Genomic DNA, 15455 nt, shown 5'->3' on the forward strand with positions numbered 1-15455 from the left:
TGATTATACTACACAGACTGACGCTGTAGGTCAGATACAGGAGGAACCTTCAAAATACTGTGTTAGAGGTGGAAAATTTTAACAGGCTGACATCTCAGAAGGCCAATATCAGCAAAATTTTGTCCACAATTCCTAGGAACACACATGCACACACTGAAAGAAGCTCTCCTCCCCCTCTCCAGCTGTCTTTCCGTAACACTTGACTTGCACACCTCATCTGGTTTCACAAACCACACCAGGGAACAGTTTCTTCGGAAACTCCTAATTAAAGCAGTAAACACAGGCTTCCTCTCAGAGATCAGTCATAGGTGTGGAGGTGCTCTCACAGTGATGCCACGCCAACGAGAGCACGCCTTCAGTGGCATGACTTTTAAGCCTGTCACTGGGTTTTAATCAGCCCGCTCATGCAAGTCTCTGCAGCTGAAGACAAACAGCAAGAGTGCGCCAGTGTAACTCTGTGGTATTGATACACTTGAGTCACTCCCAGACACTTATCCACTCAAGGAAAAAGGTCCAACAGCAAACAGTCATAGGAGATCAAAGTCAAGGGTAATGAAAGGCAGGAGTTTGTCTAGAAGTCTCATGACACATGACACAAGTGTGTGTCAGAGGTGATGCTGACAAATGATTTTTCTCTAGTGTTGTACAATGTATTTCCTGCTCAATCCTCTGACATCCTGTCAGTTGTCACAAACACTGAAACGCTGATATTCATCTGGCATCACTTCAAAAAACACAATTGAAAAAAATGATTGCATTTAATTTTCAATATCCTGTACATCGTGAAAGGTTGAGATCACTGAAGTAAATACAGCTGTTCAGGGGGTATGGCAGGATGCATAAACAGGATGCTTTACTGTTCATCCAAGATGTTTGTTAATGTGTTTAAGTGGTGTATGCAGACATACGTTGAAGACTTTCCGTGCCCTCGGTGCAACACGAGGCCCCACTTACATAACTATGTAGTTGACATTGTAGATTTTATGCAAACTGTGGATGAGATTTGCAAGCTTAAAAACGCGAACGCCTATAGGAAATATTCAAATCGCTTGAAGTTTTTGCATTTTATCCTGTTACAGCATGAATTTAAGAGGGATTCGATTTGCATTTTTGGCCTTGAGCTACACACAAGGCCCCAAAATTGCAAACACTTGATAGAACAGATTTGTGATTTAAGTTTGTCTCTTTTTTTGTTATTAAATCCATTTGCAGATACAATGCTGCAAAATGTCAGTGATTTTATTAAGAGCATTGCACATGAGAGTAAACATTAGATTTGGTAGCACATCAACTTACCTTAAAAACTGACTCATTTGATTAGATATTCAATCCAATGGTTGTAGCATCCAGTAATGCTGCCTGTTAGATATCACTAAACCCTCACTGAAATCTCAGGGTATATGTACCTGTTATATGCTGTCTTTTACAAGAGGGTAGGAAATTGTAATTTCAGTGCTCTCACATAAATGTTAGGAAAATTCATTTAAAACACCCTTTATAAACCATGGTACCAAAACTTTCAGGTAAGCGCAGCGTTTTGCTGTTTGTGCTGCCAGTATTAACACAATCGGCAGCTCTAAAGCTCACTTGTGTATCACACGCTAGCCCCTCACTACAGTCGGAGCTGGATGTGGCCCACATGGCTCGCTTTGTGCTGTCAGTCACTGTAAGGTCAGTCCTCCCTGCCGAACAGCAGCTTACACATCACTTTCCCTCCGAACCCTCCTGCATATCAGCACACTGAAGCCTCTGGCCAACAACTTCCTGACACTGACGCTGTTGGTGTTCTACCATCTCTATGACTCAGTAGAAGTAATTTCCCATGACATTTCTGTATCATTAAGGATCAGTATCAGCTGAGCTGCTCGTCCTCTCCGTGTCTTAACCTCCTTGTTCTGGCTCTGAGTCCTGTGTGCCGCAGCCCGAGTCTCATTTGGTGCATTTGCAGACAATAAATTATTTAAATCTGTCTACACTCAGTGTCAGTAACATGAAGAATGGCTCCGAAATGAGAAAACAAGGGTAGCGTGACTTTACACAATAGCTCATGGTCAAAGTTGTATAAATGTTTTGGATCATGATTCTGCTTGAACAGCTTGTTATTCAGGATGTCAGCCTTAAGTTCAGTAGGTGGGTGGTATCTAATCAAGCGCAAGCAGCATCAATTTCTTTTTTAAAGATGTCTTTAAACACAAAAATAACATCATTATCATCTGTAATGACACCTCGACGTAAGAAAAAAAAAAGGACTGCATGTTTTAAACCCACAACTTGCGTATAAGGAGGCAATACCACACCCCCTGCTGAGTACACATGGGTGTCTGCCAACAATAACACATGGCGGTGCCAAAATAAAAAAACACTTTATGCCTGGCCACCTTGTTTTTACTCCAGGTTGAGCTGGACCACCCCAGCGCTTGAGTCCACTAGACATTCCTGGCACTTCAAGTGTTACCCATCAAATCATTACAGGTACTTTGTGGTAAGAAGGTTCTTATTTTCCCTCAGCGAGCAATGTGTTTTTATTAGCTGCAAACTAAACATGTTACATGTGACATAGTTGGAACAGCAATTTCACTTGATGCGTTTATGAGTGGGGAAAAAAGGGGGAAATACGTCTAACATGAAAGTTTCCTTGCTTAGCATGATTAAATGCCACTTCCTGATATGAAAAGAAAACAGACAAGTCACCTCTGTATGAAAAATGACAGCACAGTACCAACTAAGAACAATGGTCATATCATGGTCAGGAAGTCACATGAGTCACTGCTAATGATGATACAACCTAGAAAAGGACCTCAATAAATAGAAAAGCACCTGAACTCTAAATAAACTGAAAATAGAATTAATGGGAAAACACAATATAACACTAAAACAGGTTGTAATATGAGGATACAATCTTTGGTTCGTCAATAGTGATATTCATTTTGTTTGGTTTTCACTATCCACCTGTGGAAAATACATCAAGTTAATAAAAATAGAATACAGAAGTGTTGCACGGTGACGAAAGAAGAATAGTGACAATCACTGATATAGTGATATATGTTATGGTTGAACTACAGAAAGATGAACTATGACCTCTGCGTACCCAGTAGTATCACAGTAAACAATAGCCAATGCAATATAAAATACAGTGGATGAGATTGAAATACTTGCTCCTGCATGTAACAGAGCCTCTCTCTGAACATGCTTGTGAGCTAGCTGGCTGTTATGTAATGTTTTAAAGCTTTCTCGTCGTATTTGGTGCGGACAGTCTATAAGGGATTACCCTGCTCACTCTCCCCTCATAATCTGCTGATGATGACGTTATACTGCAGCTCCTGAACTCCAGTTCTCGCGAGATTATGGGAAACAATCCCGACGCCCTCTCTCTCTCTCTCTCTCCCTCCCTCTCTCTCTCTCTCTCTCTCGGTTCCCCCCTCCTCCCCAGCCCTCCCTTCCCACGCCCCAGTGCGCTGTGGGATAGTGGTACTATAAAGTATATCCTCTCTCGGAGAAAGATAAGAAGCCCGAGACAGGAGGGGGATGAAGATGGCGGACGCCAAGCAGAAGAGGAATGAGCAGCTAAAGCGATGGCTGGGCTCGGAAACGGACCTGGAGCCTCCTGTTCTGAAAAAGAAGAAGACGAAGGTGAAGTTCGATGATGGCGCCGTGTTTCTGGCCGCCTGCTCCAGCGGCGATACCGAGGAGGTGCTCCGACTGCTTGACCGGGGCGCTGACATCAACTACGCCAATGTAGACGGTCTCACCGCCCTCCACCAGGTTAGTGTTAGCCTGTTCTGTGTGTTCACGTCGCCCGCTGGTACTGCCAGCACCATTGAACGCAGATAACATTTTGCTGCTAGCAACTGCTGGTCCCGGGAACACCTGTCAAATGGAAGCCATTCTCATCCCGTTGTTTACCTACCTAGCACACCCGTCCCTTTCGTCGCAGAGCTGGGATGAACACACTTGGCTTCTCTTTACGCTTGGTTATGAAATACACAGATCCAGAACAGTGCTGGGCTTGCATGCAGATCCCGGAGTGCCATTCACAATAAGGGACAAAGTTATAAGCTTCACTTTTAGCGTCAGTAAATTAGCCTGAGTCTCCATCTCCAGCCCGTGGGTGCAGTCTAATTGCTGTGTTGCTGCATTTCAGGTTGTTACGTTGGGTGATTTTCATTGTAAACTACACTCAAGCCAAACAACCACCAGTATCTTTAATGGCTCAGCGGTGTTGTTAGACAAAAGTGGTTTCGGGTGCTATGATGGAGTCATGCTAGGAGCGTAACGCAAAGGTTGTCATTGATGGAGACACTCCGTCCAGGCAAAGATGAATTTAACAACAATGGCTATAACCTGGCTAAGCAGGAAAAGTCGTTTTGTTGATAAAACCCTGCACCGCGACTGTGGCTACTCTCTGGAGAGGAAGCAGAAGCTAACTAGCCAGTCAGTTACAACGTCATTCGACTACAGCCTAAGGTTTTCCTTTCAAGGCCTAAATCGCATTTATGCAATATCCACATCGTTGACAGAAGTGTTTTAGTCGCAGTGAGATAAAGTTGCAAACAGAGATGAAACATTGCAGAGGACCAGCAAAATGTATGCTAACGCTACTTTAGCAGGCTAAGCTAATTGTCGGTAGCTTTTCAGGGGGTTTAGCTAAGGTTAATTCATTCGTTAGCTAGCCTAAGAAACGACGTCAGCTGACAACTTCTGGACTCGAAAATCGACGTTTTGCGATTTTGGCGTTTTTGGTTTTAACCAGAAACATGTGTGAGCCAGAGGCTTTGCTATTTGGCAGGAATTGTCAGCAGTGCTAAGCTAACCATTTGCCCGCTAAGCACGGTAGCAAGGTATACTAGCCTCTGTACTTTCAAAGCCAAATAATGAAAATGGCAGCCCGAGTTGGTTGTAGTTAGACAGTAATGCAATGTCAGGTGCTACCCAGGCTACCTAATGTGTGAGGCCTTTTGAAACTAAACGTGACAAATGTCTGATTTACATGGTTCATAAAACACCAGTCCAGCGGCTGAAATATTATGGTTACTTGAAGGTGCAGTTACAGAGAGGAGAGCCCTGATATGGCCAAGTTGGATTCAGTGATGTGTGCTTTACATACAGTAGATTAATGTTAACATACAAGGTGCTGAAATTTGGCTTTGGAAATCCTTCACTGTAATTTGTGACTGTCTCTTGGGAATGTACTTTATGGTTTCATTTGTCTCTCGATTCATTTTGTGGTGCTCTCCACATGTGACCTCATCTCTCAGACATTCACCATTATATGTGGAAGATTTATCATTAGGATACTTTATCAGAATTATACTTTTTATGTGTTTGCATCTGGTGACATTTGTTACAAATGGAATGACATTATAATATGTTAACGCTGTCTCTTAATTGTTCTACGTCAATAACATATTTCTTCTTATTTTTAAACACCTGGGATTTTTGTATCTGTAAGGACATAACTCTTAGCATTTCAGTGACATTTTTTAAAAGTCCCTGACTAGATTTGCACGTAGGGCATTGCAGTGTTGTATATGCACATTAGACTCCTGGGGCAAGAGGACACTCCATGTACTTGATATTAAAGCGATGTAAAGTTCTATTTACTGTTTGCGGAAACAAGTATTTTCATAGTTTCATTCATTGCATCTACAAGGATGCTTTCTCCTCCCATTTGTTTGGATAGTAAGTATTTAAATGATCTAAGGATTAACCAAAAAATTCTTAAATGTTTAATGCTCGCATAGATCTCCAGTGATGTCACCTCATTACTCATGCCCACATGTCCAGTCTTAGTAATCCTGTGTCCTGCTATGTTCACCACCTTGCTACATGGTGGGTGTGTTGTTCAAGTCATTAAAAAATGTCAAAATAACTTTTCGGAGACAGGTAATTTTCTTCATCTTTAGATGATGAATTGATTTTGTTTTTTCTATGCGTTTTTTTTTTTTTTTTTTTAATGGTGTCGTTAAACCAACCATTCTTTGCGCTCAGAGTTGGCTATCATTAAATCTGGAATTAGCATGCCCCCCCGCCCCCCTGCAAACTCATTGGGTGGAAACGTTGCCTTTTTTTGGGCTGATGTACAGGGATGAGCTAGAGTGAGGAAAGAATTTGCAGTGCTGCTCTCCAGACCTAACCATCTCTGGACGAGAGGCTGCTCTGTGTGTGTGTGTGTGTGTGTGTGTTGTAGACCAGCATGTGATCCCTGGATTTGGGGTCTTATAAAGGAGTTGAAGATGGTGATACAGGGATTTCTGTTTAAAGTGCTAATCCCAGAATTGCAGCGAGGTCAAGGTGATGTTAGTTTCCTCAGATGAAATGAACAGGAGACAGACAGCCAGAGTCACCTGGTGTCTTTGTTGAAGTCTTTGTCATGTTGTTCTCATTCTTTTAAGATAAAAGACCTCAGAGTATTACATGGTATGATGTCTGCTTTTACCTGTGAAACCAACAAGTTTTGCAAAGGCAAAAATATTGTATCTGCTGTTTCATACACCTTTTTTTTCCCTGTAGCATGAACAGTAAGCCTCTTGATTACGGAAAACATTGCAGGTTGACTGTTTAATTTTGTGCAATAAAAACTGCACTGCCCTGCTCTGTGAGTGACTGACCTCTGGCTTTGTTGTGACATGTGTCATGTTGTTACATGAGGGCTCACTCTTCACTGGGTGCAGCAATATCGCTCCCATTGCTGGTGACCGGTGCAGGGTTATAAATACCCCCGCCACAAGTTCTCCTAACTGGGTTTCAGGAGATGATGCTAAGTTTGGATATGACTCAGAGTCTGTAGCTCTGCTTTGTAGTGCACCCCTGGCATAATCTCACATATAGGCAAGAGGTTGTGTCTCTGTGTGAGTCACAGGCCTTCTGTCACTTTACAAGTGACGTGTTGCTGAAGGACCTGTAAACATGTTGTGCTGTTGTCTCTGTCATGTGATTCATGACAAAGACTATTACAGGCTCTTGTGCATATGGATGTTGTTAGCCATGCGGTTTGGAGGATTAAACATTAATAATATATGACGTCTCCTCTTTTTTTGATTCGTGCACAAACACCAGACTGGAAAGTGTGACTTTGTGAAGGCTTTTGTAGTTTCATAATCACATATACATTTCGTGATGTAATGGACTGAGACAGACTGGTTCACGCAAACACAGACTGCGTGGATTCAGGTGGATGGCAGAGAGGATGTACGAGTGGATGAGGGGTCCAGTAGACAAGTGGAGATTCCAGATCCCGTCAGCTAAACTCGTCTCGGAGGGTAGCATTCCAGGTCCTGTCGTTCTAGCCCGTGCATTCTTCAGATGACAGTCGCTGGAAACCATGGCAAAGACAGAGGAGAGCAGACATTCCTCAGCTGTCACCTAAACCCCTCCCCTCCAGTCATTCTCTCTCTGGCTTGCTTCTCCCCATACGATGCCAAGCCCCAGCTGACTGTTGCCCACTGAGCTCCATCAAGGCAATTAGTGTGGAGGTAACCAGGGCTTGTCGCCTCACACAAGAAAATCTCCACGCTGACCTACACCTGAACTTTTATCTTTAGCATTCATGGTCTTTGCTGGACCAAGGTGGCAGGACTCAACTCAGCTTAACATGTCAGAGTTGGGCATTACAATGCCTGTGCTCTGTTGACATTACACACCCTCATTATTGCCCTGAAGTCTATGAACATTATCTTGCACTGTCTCCATGACAACGACTCAGGAAAGGTTGCTAGTCACTTGTGTTGGTGGATTTGCATGTACAGAGTGGGAGTTGCATAACAGACTGAGCAGAGAGAGAGAGAGAGTCTTTGGCAGCACACAGAGTTTGAAATGAGAATCAACTTCATGAATCTTGTAATGGAACAATTACAGAGCATGTGGTGGAAGATGGTGAGGTGGCTGTGTTTCTTTTCATCCAGACCAGCATCAGTCACATTAACACATTACATAATTGCGACTGATCTCACTATAGCCCTAACCCAGAGATTCTCAGCTGTGCTCGAGTCTTGCAGTTGGCCAGAGAGAGGAGCAAAAACAGAAATGCCTTTGACATGCCCCTGTCTTCCTGATAAAGGTGTCATGGCATCCCCTTACAGACCCCAAGCCCCCTGTCTTTCTGCCTGAGGGAGAAAATCCCGCCATCTCATGTGGAGAGGCCCCTCGGCTGAGACAGGCAAAACGTGTGCATCACATCACATTGCATTACAGTGCCTCCCTGTAACGCTCACCTGTTCTGCTAGTCTACACAATAGAGATACAGGTTAGTGACTTACTGAGAAAGGCTTAATCCACATAAATCTGTCAGGGCTTCAGCTTGATGATCAGCCTGCATAATAACGTCCAGATCTGATGACTGTTGGATAAAGACTACCTAGAATTACAAATTTTAGGGTGTGGTGTAATGCTCAGCGCTGTTTTAGTTTTGCAGTAGCTTGTGGAGTTTCTAGGCATGTGGCCTAAAAGTTCAAGGAAAATAAGCCCAGACGACAAAGCAGTGCTCTGTGCATGTCATTTTAATTAGGAACTCCTACTGAGCTTTGGTACATTGATGCAAAGCATTGTAAATCCACATTTGATATGTGTGGTCATTAAAAATCAACATGCTTTCAAGTAGCTGTAGGAGGGAGGGAGTGAAGGGAAGCTTTTCTGATTGCGTATTTGTTGTAGAGATTGGCAAGATTGTTTGAGTATCATTAAGTAGTTGTGTACTCTAAAGGGCCTGTTCATTAGGTATGGTCATATTAGTAGCAGGATTTGATGAGCTTGACTATTGCATTTAATACTTCACATGGCACAAAGATGTTTCAGTGTGTATAGCCAGTATGCTTTTTTTCTTTTGTGGATTCGAGGCTCTCAGCTTCTGCTTCTATGATGTAACCAGCTGAAGAGTTATTGGTGGGTAGATAACTGCATTTTAAAAGAAATGAAAATATGCTGTTGTGTTTTTATGCCATAGCGCTCCAGTATTTAGGCAGGAAGAGAATCTCATTGTCCATAGTGCCTTGCAGCGTTTGATGTCTGTGGATTTTTGATGATGTCTGCTTTCACATCACTTTTCTTGCAAAAGGTTGCACAAGGCTTCTGGTTTCTTTTGTTATGGTTCGAGACTGCCTTACAGTAGCAGCTCGCCTGTCGTGCATTTCTAACACATTGCAGAATACATTAAGATGCAACTTAATAATTCATGGACTGGAATCTAGACAGTCTAGATTTTATTGTTGTTTGTCTCGTGTGAATTGTCAACTGCCAATCCTGCTTGAATGTAATTAGCTATTATCATGTTTTGGTATTTTCTTATGGCTTATATTTATATGTAATTACTGCTTGCCCCACGAGTTATGATTGTGTAACTTTGCCCGTAACACATCTTTGTTTGATATTTCAAAACCTGGCCTACAATCAGAAGCCTACACTGACTCATGTAATTTGGTTCTGTTCAGTGCATACAAGAGACAAATCATCATTTAATTGGCTTGTATTCTTATTTAGCCTCTTGGTGCCATTACTCATAATTTTGATGAATGATCGGGGCTCACGTACGGCAGCGCGGCGTGGAGGGTGCAGTAGGGGAAATATTAGTGCAACATGATATTATTAACCACATGAAACAGAACAGGTCCTGTAAAAGGAAACTGTAACCTCTCTGTTGAGTTCAAACAGATGGTAGGAGCAACGTTAGGAATACAGGGAAGAGAGCATGTCTGGATCAACATGGATTAAAGCCAACCAAACTGTGACACAACAATAGAAACAATAGTAGATGGACAGAGCAGTCAGATTAAGGAGTGTCTTATATTTTCTGCCAGTACCACCCTATTTCTATTTTGAAAATCAGTCAGCAGGTTTGTGTGGAGTGGTTTACCAGTACTGAAGCTGTGTTAACCTTTACATAGCAGGAACCAATGGGTGTTGTGCCCCTTTGGGCTGGTGTGGGTGTTTCAGATCAGGGTAGTTATACTTAAGATGCATTACTATATGATATACACGGCACCCTCACTTTAACTTCTTACATAGAAGTGTAGGTCATCCAGTTCATTGCTGAATTCCAGCCTGCAGTGAATCAATCCAGCTCTATTGTAGCCTCAGTGTGCTTGATGGCTGTGTTAATTTTAGAAGTGGAGCCCCTGAACATGTATATTTTACCTGTATATAATTGGCATGTCTCTCCTTGTCAGGCTGGCCTCGCTTGCTGTTTCATTCAGCCTCCCCTACCAACCCCATAATCAACAGCAGGAAGTCCTTGTGGTGTTTGCGCGCCAGTACTTTGCAACATGCCAGGTCATCTGCTGATTGTGACACGTCAGTGTTGTTTCCCTGCGCACTGTTTCAAGATAACATGTATGACTTTGAAAATAGACAGACACTGTGTAAGGTTGGAATGACTGGTCTGTACTGTACTGAAACTGTAGTCAATTTGTGAAGGTAGTTACTTGTTGGAACCATAACCTGAACAAGAAAAATGAGAACCATTTATAGCAACTGCACATATCAAGTCAGGGTTTCATGTAAATTAAATTTGTCTTCACTGAAAGATGGTGTATGTTTCCTGATTCATTATATTTTAAATGTTTGGGCCTTATAGAAAGTACTATTGTTCAGATTCCCTCAACTCTATGTATGAATGTGCATAGTGGGGATGAAATGCCAGTGGCATCCCCACCAGAGGATCCGTGGCGGTTGAGGGTTCTCTGAAGTTTTTCAGATGAGCGTTGCTGCAGGTTGGAACTGGTTCACCTGGGGTCGTAAGGAGAATTCCTCAGTAGAGTAAACCTGCTGCCACGTACATGAGCTGCGCTGACTAGACTGCAAGGCTACGAACGCGGACTTGACCTTGCTCAAAAGCCAATTTCATGTTGCACATGTGCACACCTTTTCGTCAGTCAAGTTTTTAAATGTTAGCCTTTGCATTGCCAAACCATAGCAGTGCTGCTTTATATTGAATTAGTAAAATGAGATGTTGATTTCAAACCACAAGCCTCCATGTTGAGTTTGTACTGTGTATTTATCACCATACATTAGAATTTAGCTGTTTTACTCCATGGCCTCCATTACCTGTTTAGATTTTTGTATAAGATAAATTGGTAAAGCATCCTGCCATGTGCTGTAACAGATTAATGGCAAACACTTCCTTTTCTCTCTGCCCCCACTTTCCCAAACTGTGCATAGTATTGAGCTGCTGTGAAATGTTTGTGGGATGACTTCAGCTTGTTTTTTTTGTTTTTTTTCACCCTGTGGCAGATAGTGTCTGTCTTTTACTTAAGCCAGGTCTTCTTCAAGCCATCCCGCTGTTGTTTGCTTGGCGGCAGTCACATGCCTCACACTGAGTGCTTTTTATGAGCTGTTTTTGAACTGAGAACACCTGGACACAGAAACTGTGAATTCCTCATTGTCTTACAGAGCAGCGAGTACAATTAAGGCAGAGAGCGCATGTCCATTTGTTGTCTGTGGAAGGGTGAGGTTACATTCTTTCCATTTATTCTCAAAATGGCTGCATCTTCGGCAGGCAAAATGTAGAGGTGAACGTGGTGATTGTCTCATTACGCACAATCAAGACTTTGTGTTATTGTTAAGCCCGGAGATACAGAACATGATATCCTTACGTTTTCAGTTTGGAAAGTTGCTCCTTCCACCTGTCACAGAGCTATAGAACAACTGGCCAGCAACTAAATTCATGATTTCACCTTTCTGCTTTTCAGACATGCTGCTCTCTGGTGCATATGAAAGTAAAAATGCTGTTATACTGATACAGCATTGCCTTTAAAAGCTGATATCAGCTGATAAGATACTAAGCTAACACAATGTAGCCTCTCTAAGTGTAATGTTCTTACTTTATTCTTGATTGGCATTGATTTTTTTTTTTTTTAGCGCTGATCCATGCATGGCCATAAGACTGAATGATGCCTCCCCATTAGTGTTCTCGTGAGTAAGCGCATGCAAGTGATACTCTTCCTGCAGATAAACAGCAGCGTCAGTAAATGGGCCTGGACCTCGACAGTCTGAGTACTTTGACTTGTGATGTAAATGGACTTAATCAAGTATGGCCTTGTGTGTGTTAGGAGCTGATGTTTACATGTGTAGATATGTTTTTCATGTTTTTAAATAATCCCAAATGGTTTAAAATCAGGTGAAGGAGCATTTCCTGCAAATGCCATACTAAATATTGTCAACAAATGGTTAATATGAGCATTAGCTAATTCTATTTAAAAACAGATTGAACTAGAGACAGTGATAGGAAATAATAATGCCTTAGTTTGTTCAAAAAAGGGTAAAAGAAATTATACAATTTTAGTTATAAGGATAATTTCAAAATAAAACAGTCATTAAATCATCACAATGACCTCAGACAATATTCCATGTTTTATAGAGCATGAAAGTCAGGTCACTGAGTCCAATCACGCTGATATGTTAATAGACTGTTAAATTAATAATTAATGAACCAAAACCACTCAAGCTGCTGTACAGAGAACTACGAATTCATTACAGTGCAGCACCAAGACCCAGTCAAATGATCCTCCAGATCCAGGCACCTGGTGTTTTATAGTTCATGTTGAGTGAAAGAGAAATAATAATTCAGGTTCATGCATTTTGATGATCAAAACTAAATGTCATTCAGTCATTAATTGATGACTGATTAATCATAGTTGGGCGATAAAACACTGGATATAAATCATATCAGCTGACAGTCCAGAAAGTTGGTGCACATTATTTTTCATCAGCGAGGCATCAGCTGCATGTGTTTTCAGCAGCTGCTACTGGTTATTGCTCATTAATGTGGCTAACAATCATATAAGGAACTAGCTTAAAATGTGCACCCATACCCCTGTGTGTCTTATTCAGGTTGTTTGGCCAGTTGCTGTCCGTTTGCAGGCCCAGAACCTGGGGGGCGAATGGGGGGTATTGCTCGTCTTTCCTTACTGAGGTGGTGATGGTAGGAGGGATCAGGGTTTTGGAGATTTCAGGCCAGAGAGGAACAGGAAGTGGCTGTTTATTTTTCTCATTTCCTCTTTGAGGCTCCACTAGTGAGCCTCCTTCTTCCACTCCCTCTGCTTTTATCACTGACGCTAGCCTAACATACACACATGTACATCTGCGCCACCTTTCCTGGTAGTTTACATAAAACCAGGCAAGCATATGCTTTATAATTTTTAAAAAATTTTTTTTTTTACACATGGTGTTGTGAATGAAACTGATATTTTGTTTTTTTAAATTGTGTATCATTTCTTATATCGACATGAGTGGGGTCTACATTGCATCACGATATCATTGTTTTGCTATTTCTGAATAAAAGTTCACACCTGGTTGAAAGTCTTGCTGTGGACACAGGTTTGTCTTTTTTGTAAAGCTGCTGATCAGATGAAAAGCAAGTAATACAATGTTTACGTTCATCTGCCTTTTTACATGTCAGTAGGTTATTATTATAGCTGTGGTGTAAATTACACTGTGGTTATTTTAGTCCAATCAGCATTGTGGAATTGGTCTTTGTGTGACAGCGGACTAGCGACGTACCAGGCGTTGTGTTTTACAGTGACAGTCTATACTTGTGCGGGTAATGGCTATAAATTGGTAGAATGGCTGCAGGGCAGACCCTGGCATCCACACTGTCCATTTAACCTCGTGGGTTCAGTGCTTGCTGGCGTGAACGGTGACATACTGCCAGTACACTGGGGGAGGAGGGGAGGGGGTGTACTGCGGACCCTGCTCAATGCCTCTTTAGTTGACTGACTGTCAGTGACTGCTGACTGAGCTATCTTCTGTCCTCTGTATAGTAGCCTCCACATAAGGGTTCTATTATATGGAAATATCAACAGAGGTTGTATTCTGCCATCTCTCTGTGGCTATCTGACCTCTCTGCCTCTCCCCTCCTGGTGCCCCCTCTTGCCTTTGGACCCCTCACATGGAAACAAACTTGGCTCTCAAGTGGGGCTATTGTTTTGGCTGCTGAGCGAAAGCCCAAGTGAAACATACAGTTACAATCTCGGCGGCATTTTTCCCCCCTCTTCCTCAATCCCGTTCTCCTTTTTCCATGGGAATCCCAGGGCCATATATGGTCGTCCTCGGTAGCAGCAGCAGCAGCAGCAGCAGCAGCAGCAGCTAGAGTACTGAAGGCAAAGGCAGTGTGTGTGTGCGTGCGTGTGTGCGTGCGTGTGTGCGTGCGTGCATGCATGCGTAGTCTGGTTACAGCTCCCAACAGAGCTCATCTAGTGTAGGGACCCAGCTGGTCGCCCTGCAGCGCTCTAACCCTCCCCCTCGTACCTTCTAGCCTCCTGAACCCTGCCAATAGCACAGAAGCTGTGAGCTCTTTGTCTCAGGCGTAAACACAGACACACACATGTATATCATGTTTATCCTATAGTCTTTTTTTGCAAATGCAGTTTTAGCAATTACCATGCAATTCCTCTCTTTTGCATTTGTGGTTTATTGTATTTCCAGTTAAATTTTTACTTCTTCCACCCCACCTCTCTGCGTCTGGGCTAATCTGTCTAACACACACACATGCAAACACAGAAACATAACGCACTCATACTTACATGCAGGCGGTAAGAAGGAATTCCTTTTGTGGAAGTGGCTGCGCGCCTCTGAGCCGATGACGTAGCCCACGAGGAGTGGCCAGAGTGCTGATGCCTGAAGCCCCAAGGCTAGGAGTATTACTTATCTGGGAATTTCTCCACTGGTATGCTAGTCCAGGGCCTTGCTGCTTACTGGCTAGGTGGTTTCAGAGAGAAGTTGTACTACTAGAGGGGGAGGGAGAGACGTAAGGCAAGAGAGAGGCCGGTTCAGAGCCTCAGAAGAGGCTGCTATGTTGTCCATACTGTTGCTTTATATGGGAGAAAACTGGTCATTTCCATCGAGGGAAAACAAAAAAACAAGTCCTGTGTTATTAAGCTTTATTGTAGATGCCCTGAGCACCAATCCTGTCAGCCAACAAGCCTCTTTCTTTTCTCCATTTTGTACATGCAATGTTTGAGAAACCTTACACCATAATACATAGATAATATTCAAGCCTTCCTGACAGATATAAGATGGTTTCAGCCATCATCCAGCTCACCACAGAGATTACGGCAGTTTCACTCCTCCACATGACACTTCAGAGAAAAACCGAAAGTAACAGATCATAGTGAGGAAACCAAAATAAGGAATCAGAGTTTGTTTTTATGAGTTTGTTTTTAATGCTTTCTTAGAGAGAATGGGAGTGATCATCTCTCCTCTCCACACACCACGTTTTTTTAAAGGGCATGGAGTGCCCTGTGGTTGTGTCGGTGCTCCGAGCCCAGCCAAGGTCCTCGTCACAATCGTAGTGAGAGTGACTCAAGCCCTCTGTGGGTTTGGGGTTTGAACAGCTGTTCCAAAGCCAAACAGTTCCCCTCATCACCGTGATAATCTCTTGGTTTGTTGCTGTTGTAGTTTTACATTTAGTGACTGTAGCGTCTGTGCGGGGAGTTTTCATCAGAAAGTTCACTTGTCTTTATGAAAAC

At 42.7% G+C, this 15455-nt stretch overlaps 1 protein-coding gene across 10 annotated transcripts in view; it reads left to right on the forward strand.

The window, feature by feature from the left end:
- The first annotated feature begins 3390 nt into the window (after nt 1–3390).
- Nucleotides 3391–15455, forward strand: part of ppp1r12a (protein phosphatase 1, regulatory subunit 12A) — a 49097-nt gene continuing 37032 nt past the window's right edge. For 7 of the 10 annotated variants that reach the window (XM_071502018.1, XM_071502015.1, XM_071502022.1 and 4 more), the window contains exon 1: nt 3393–3762. In XM_071502018.1, coding sequence (XP_071358119.1) covers nt 3526–3762 — 237 coding nt within the window. In that variant the 5' untranslated portion in view covers nt 3393–3525. Of the gene's footprint in view, nt 3763–15455 lie in introns of all 10 variants that reach the window. The other 3 variants (XM_071502016.1, XM_071502025.1, XM_071502024.1) reach the window with 2 other exon arrangements.

This window comes from Trachinotus anak, unplaced genomic scaffold (assembly GCF_046630095.1).
Source record: "Trachinotus anak isolate AG129_WGS33_773 ecotype Australia unplaced genomic scaffold, CSIRO_AGI_Tana_v1 ptg000018l, whole genome shotgun sequence".
NCBI lineage: Eukaryota > Metazoa > Chordata > Actinopteri > Carangiformes > Carangidae > Trachinotus > Trachinotus anak.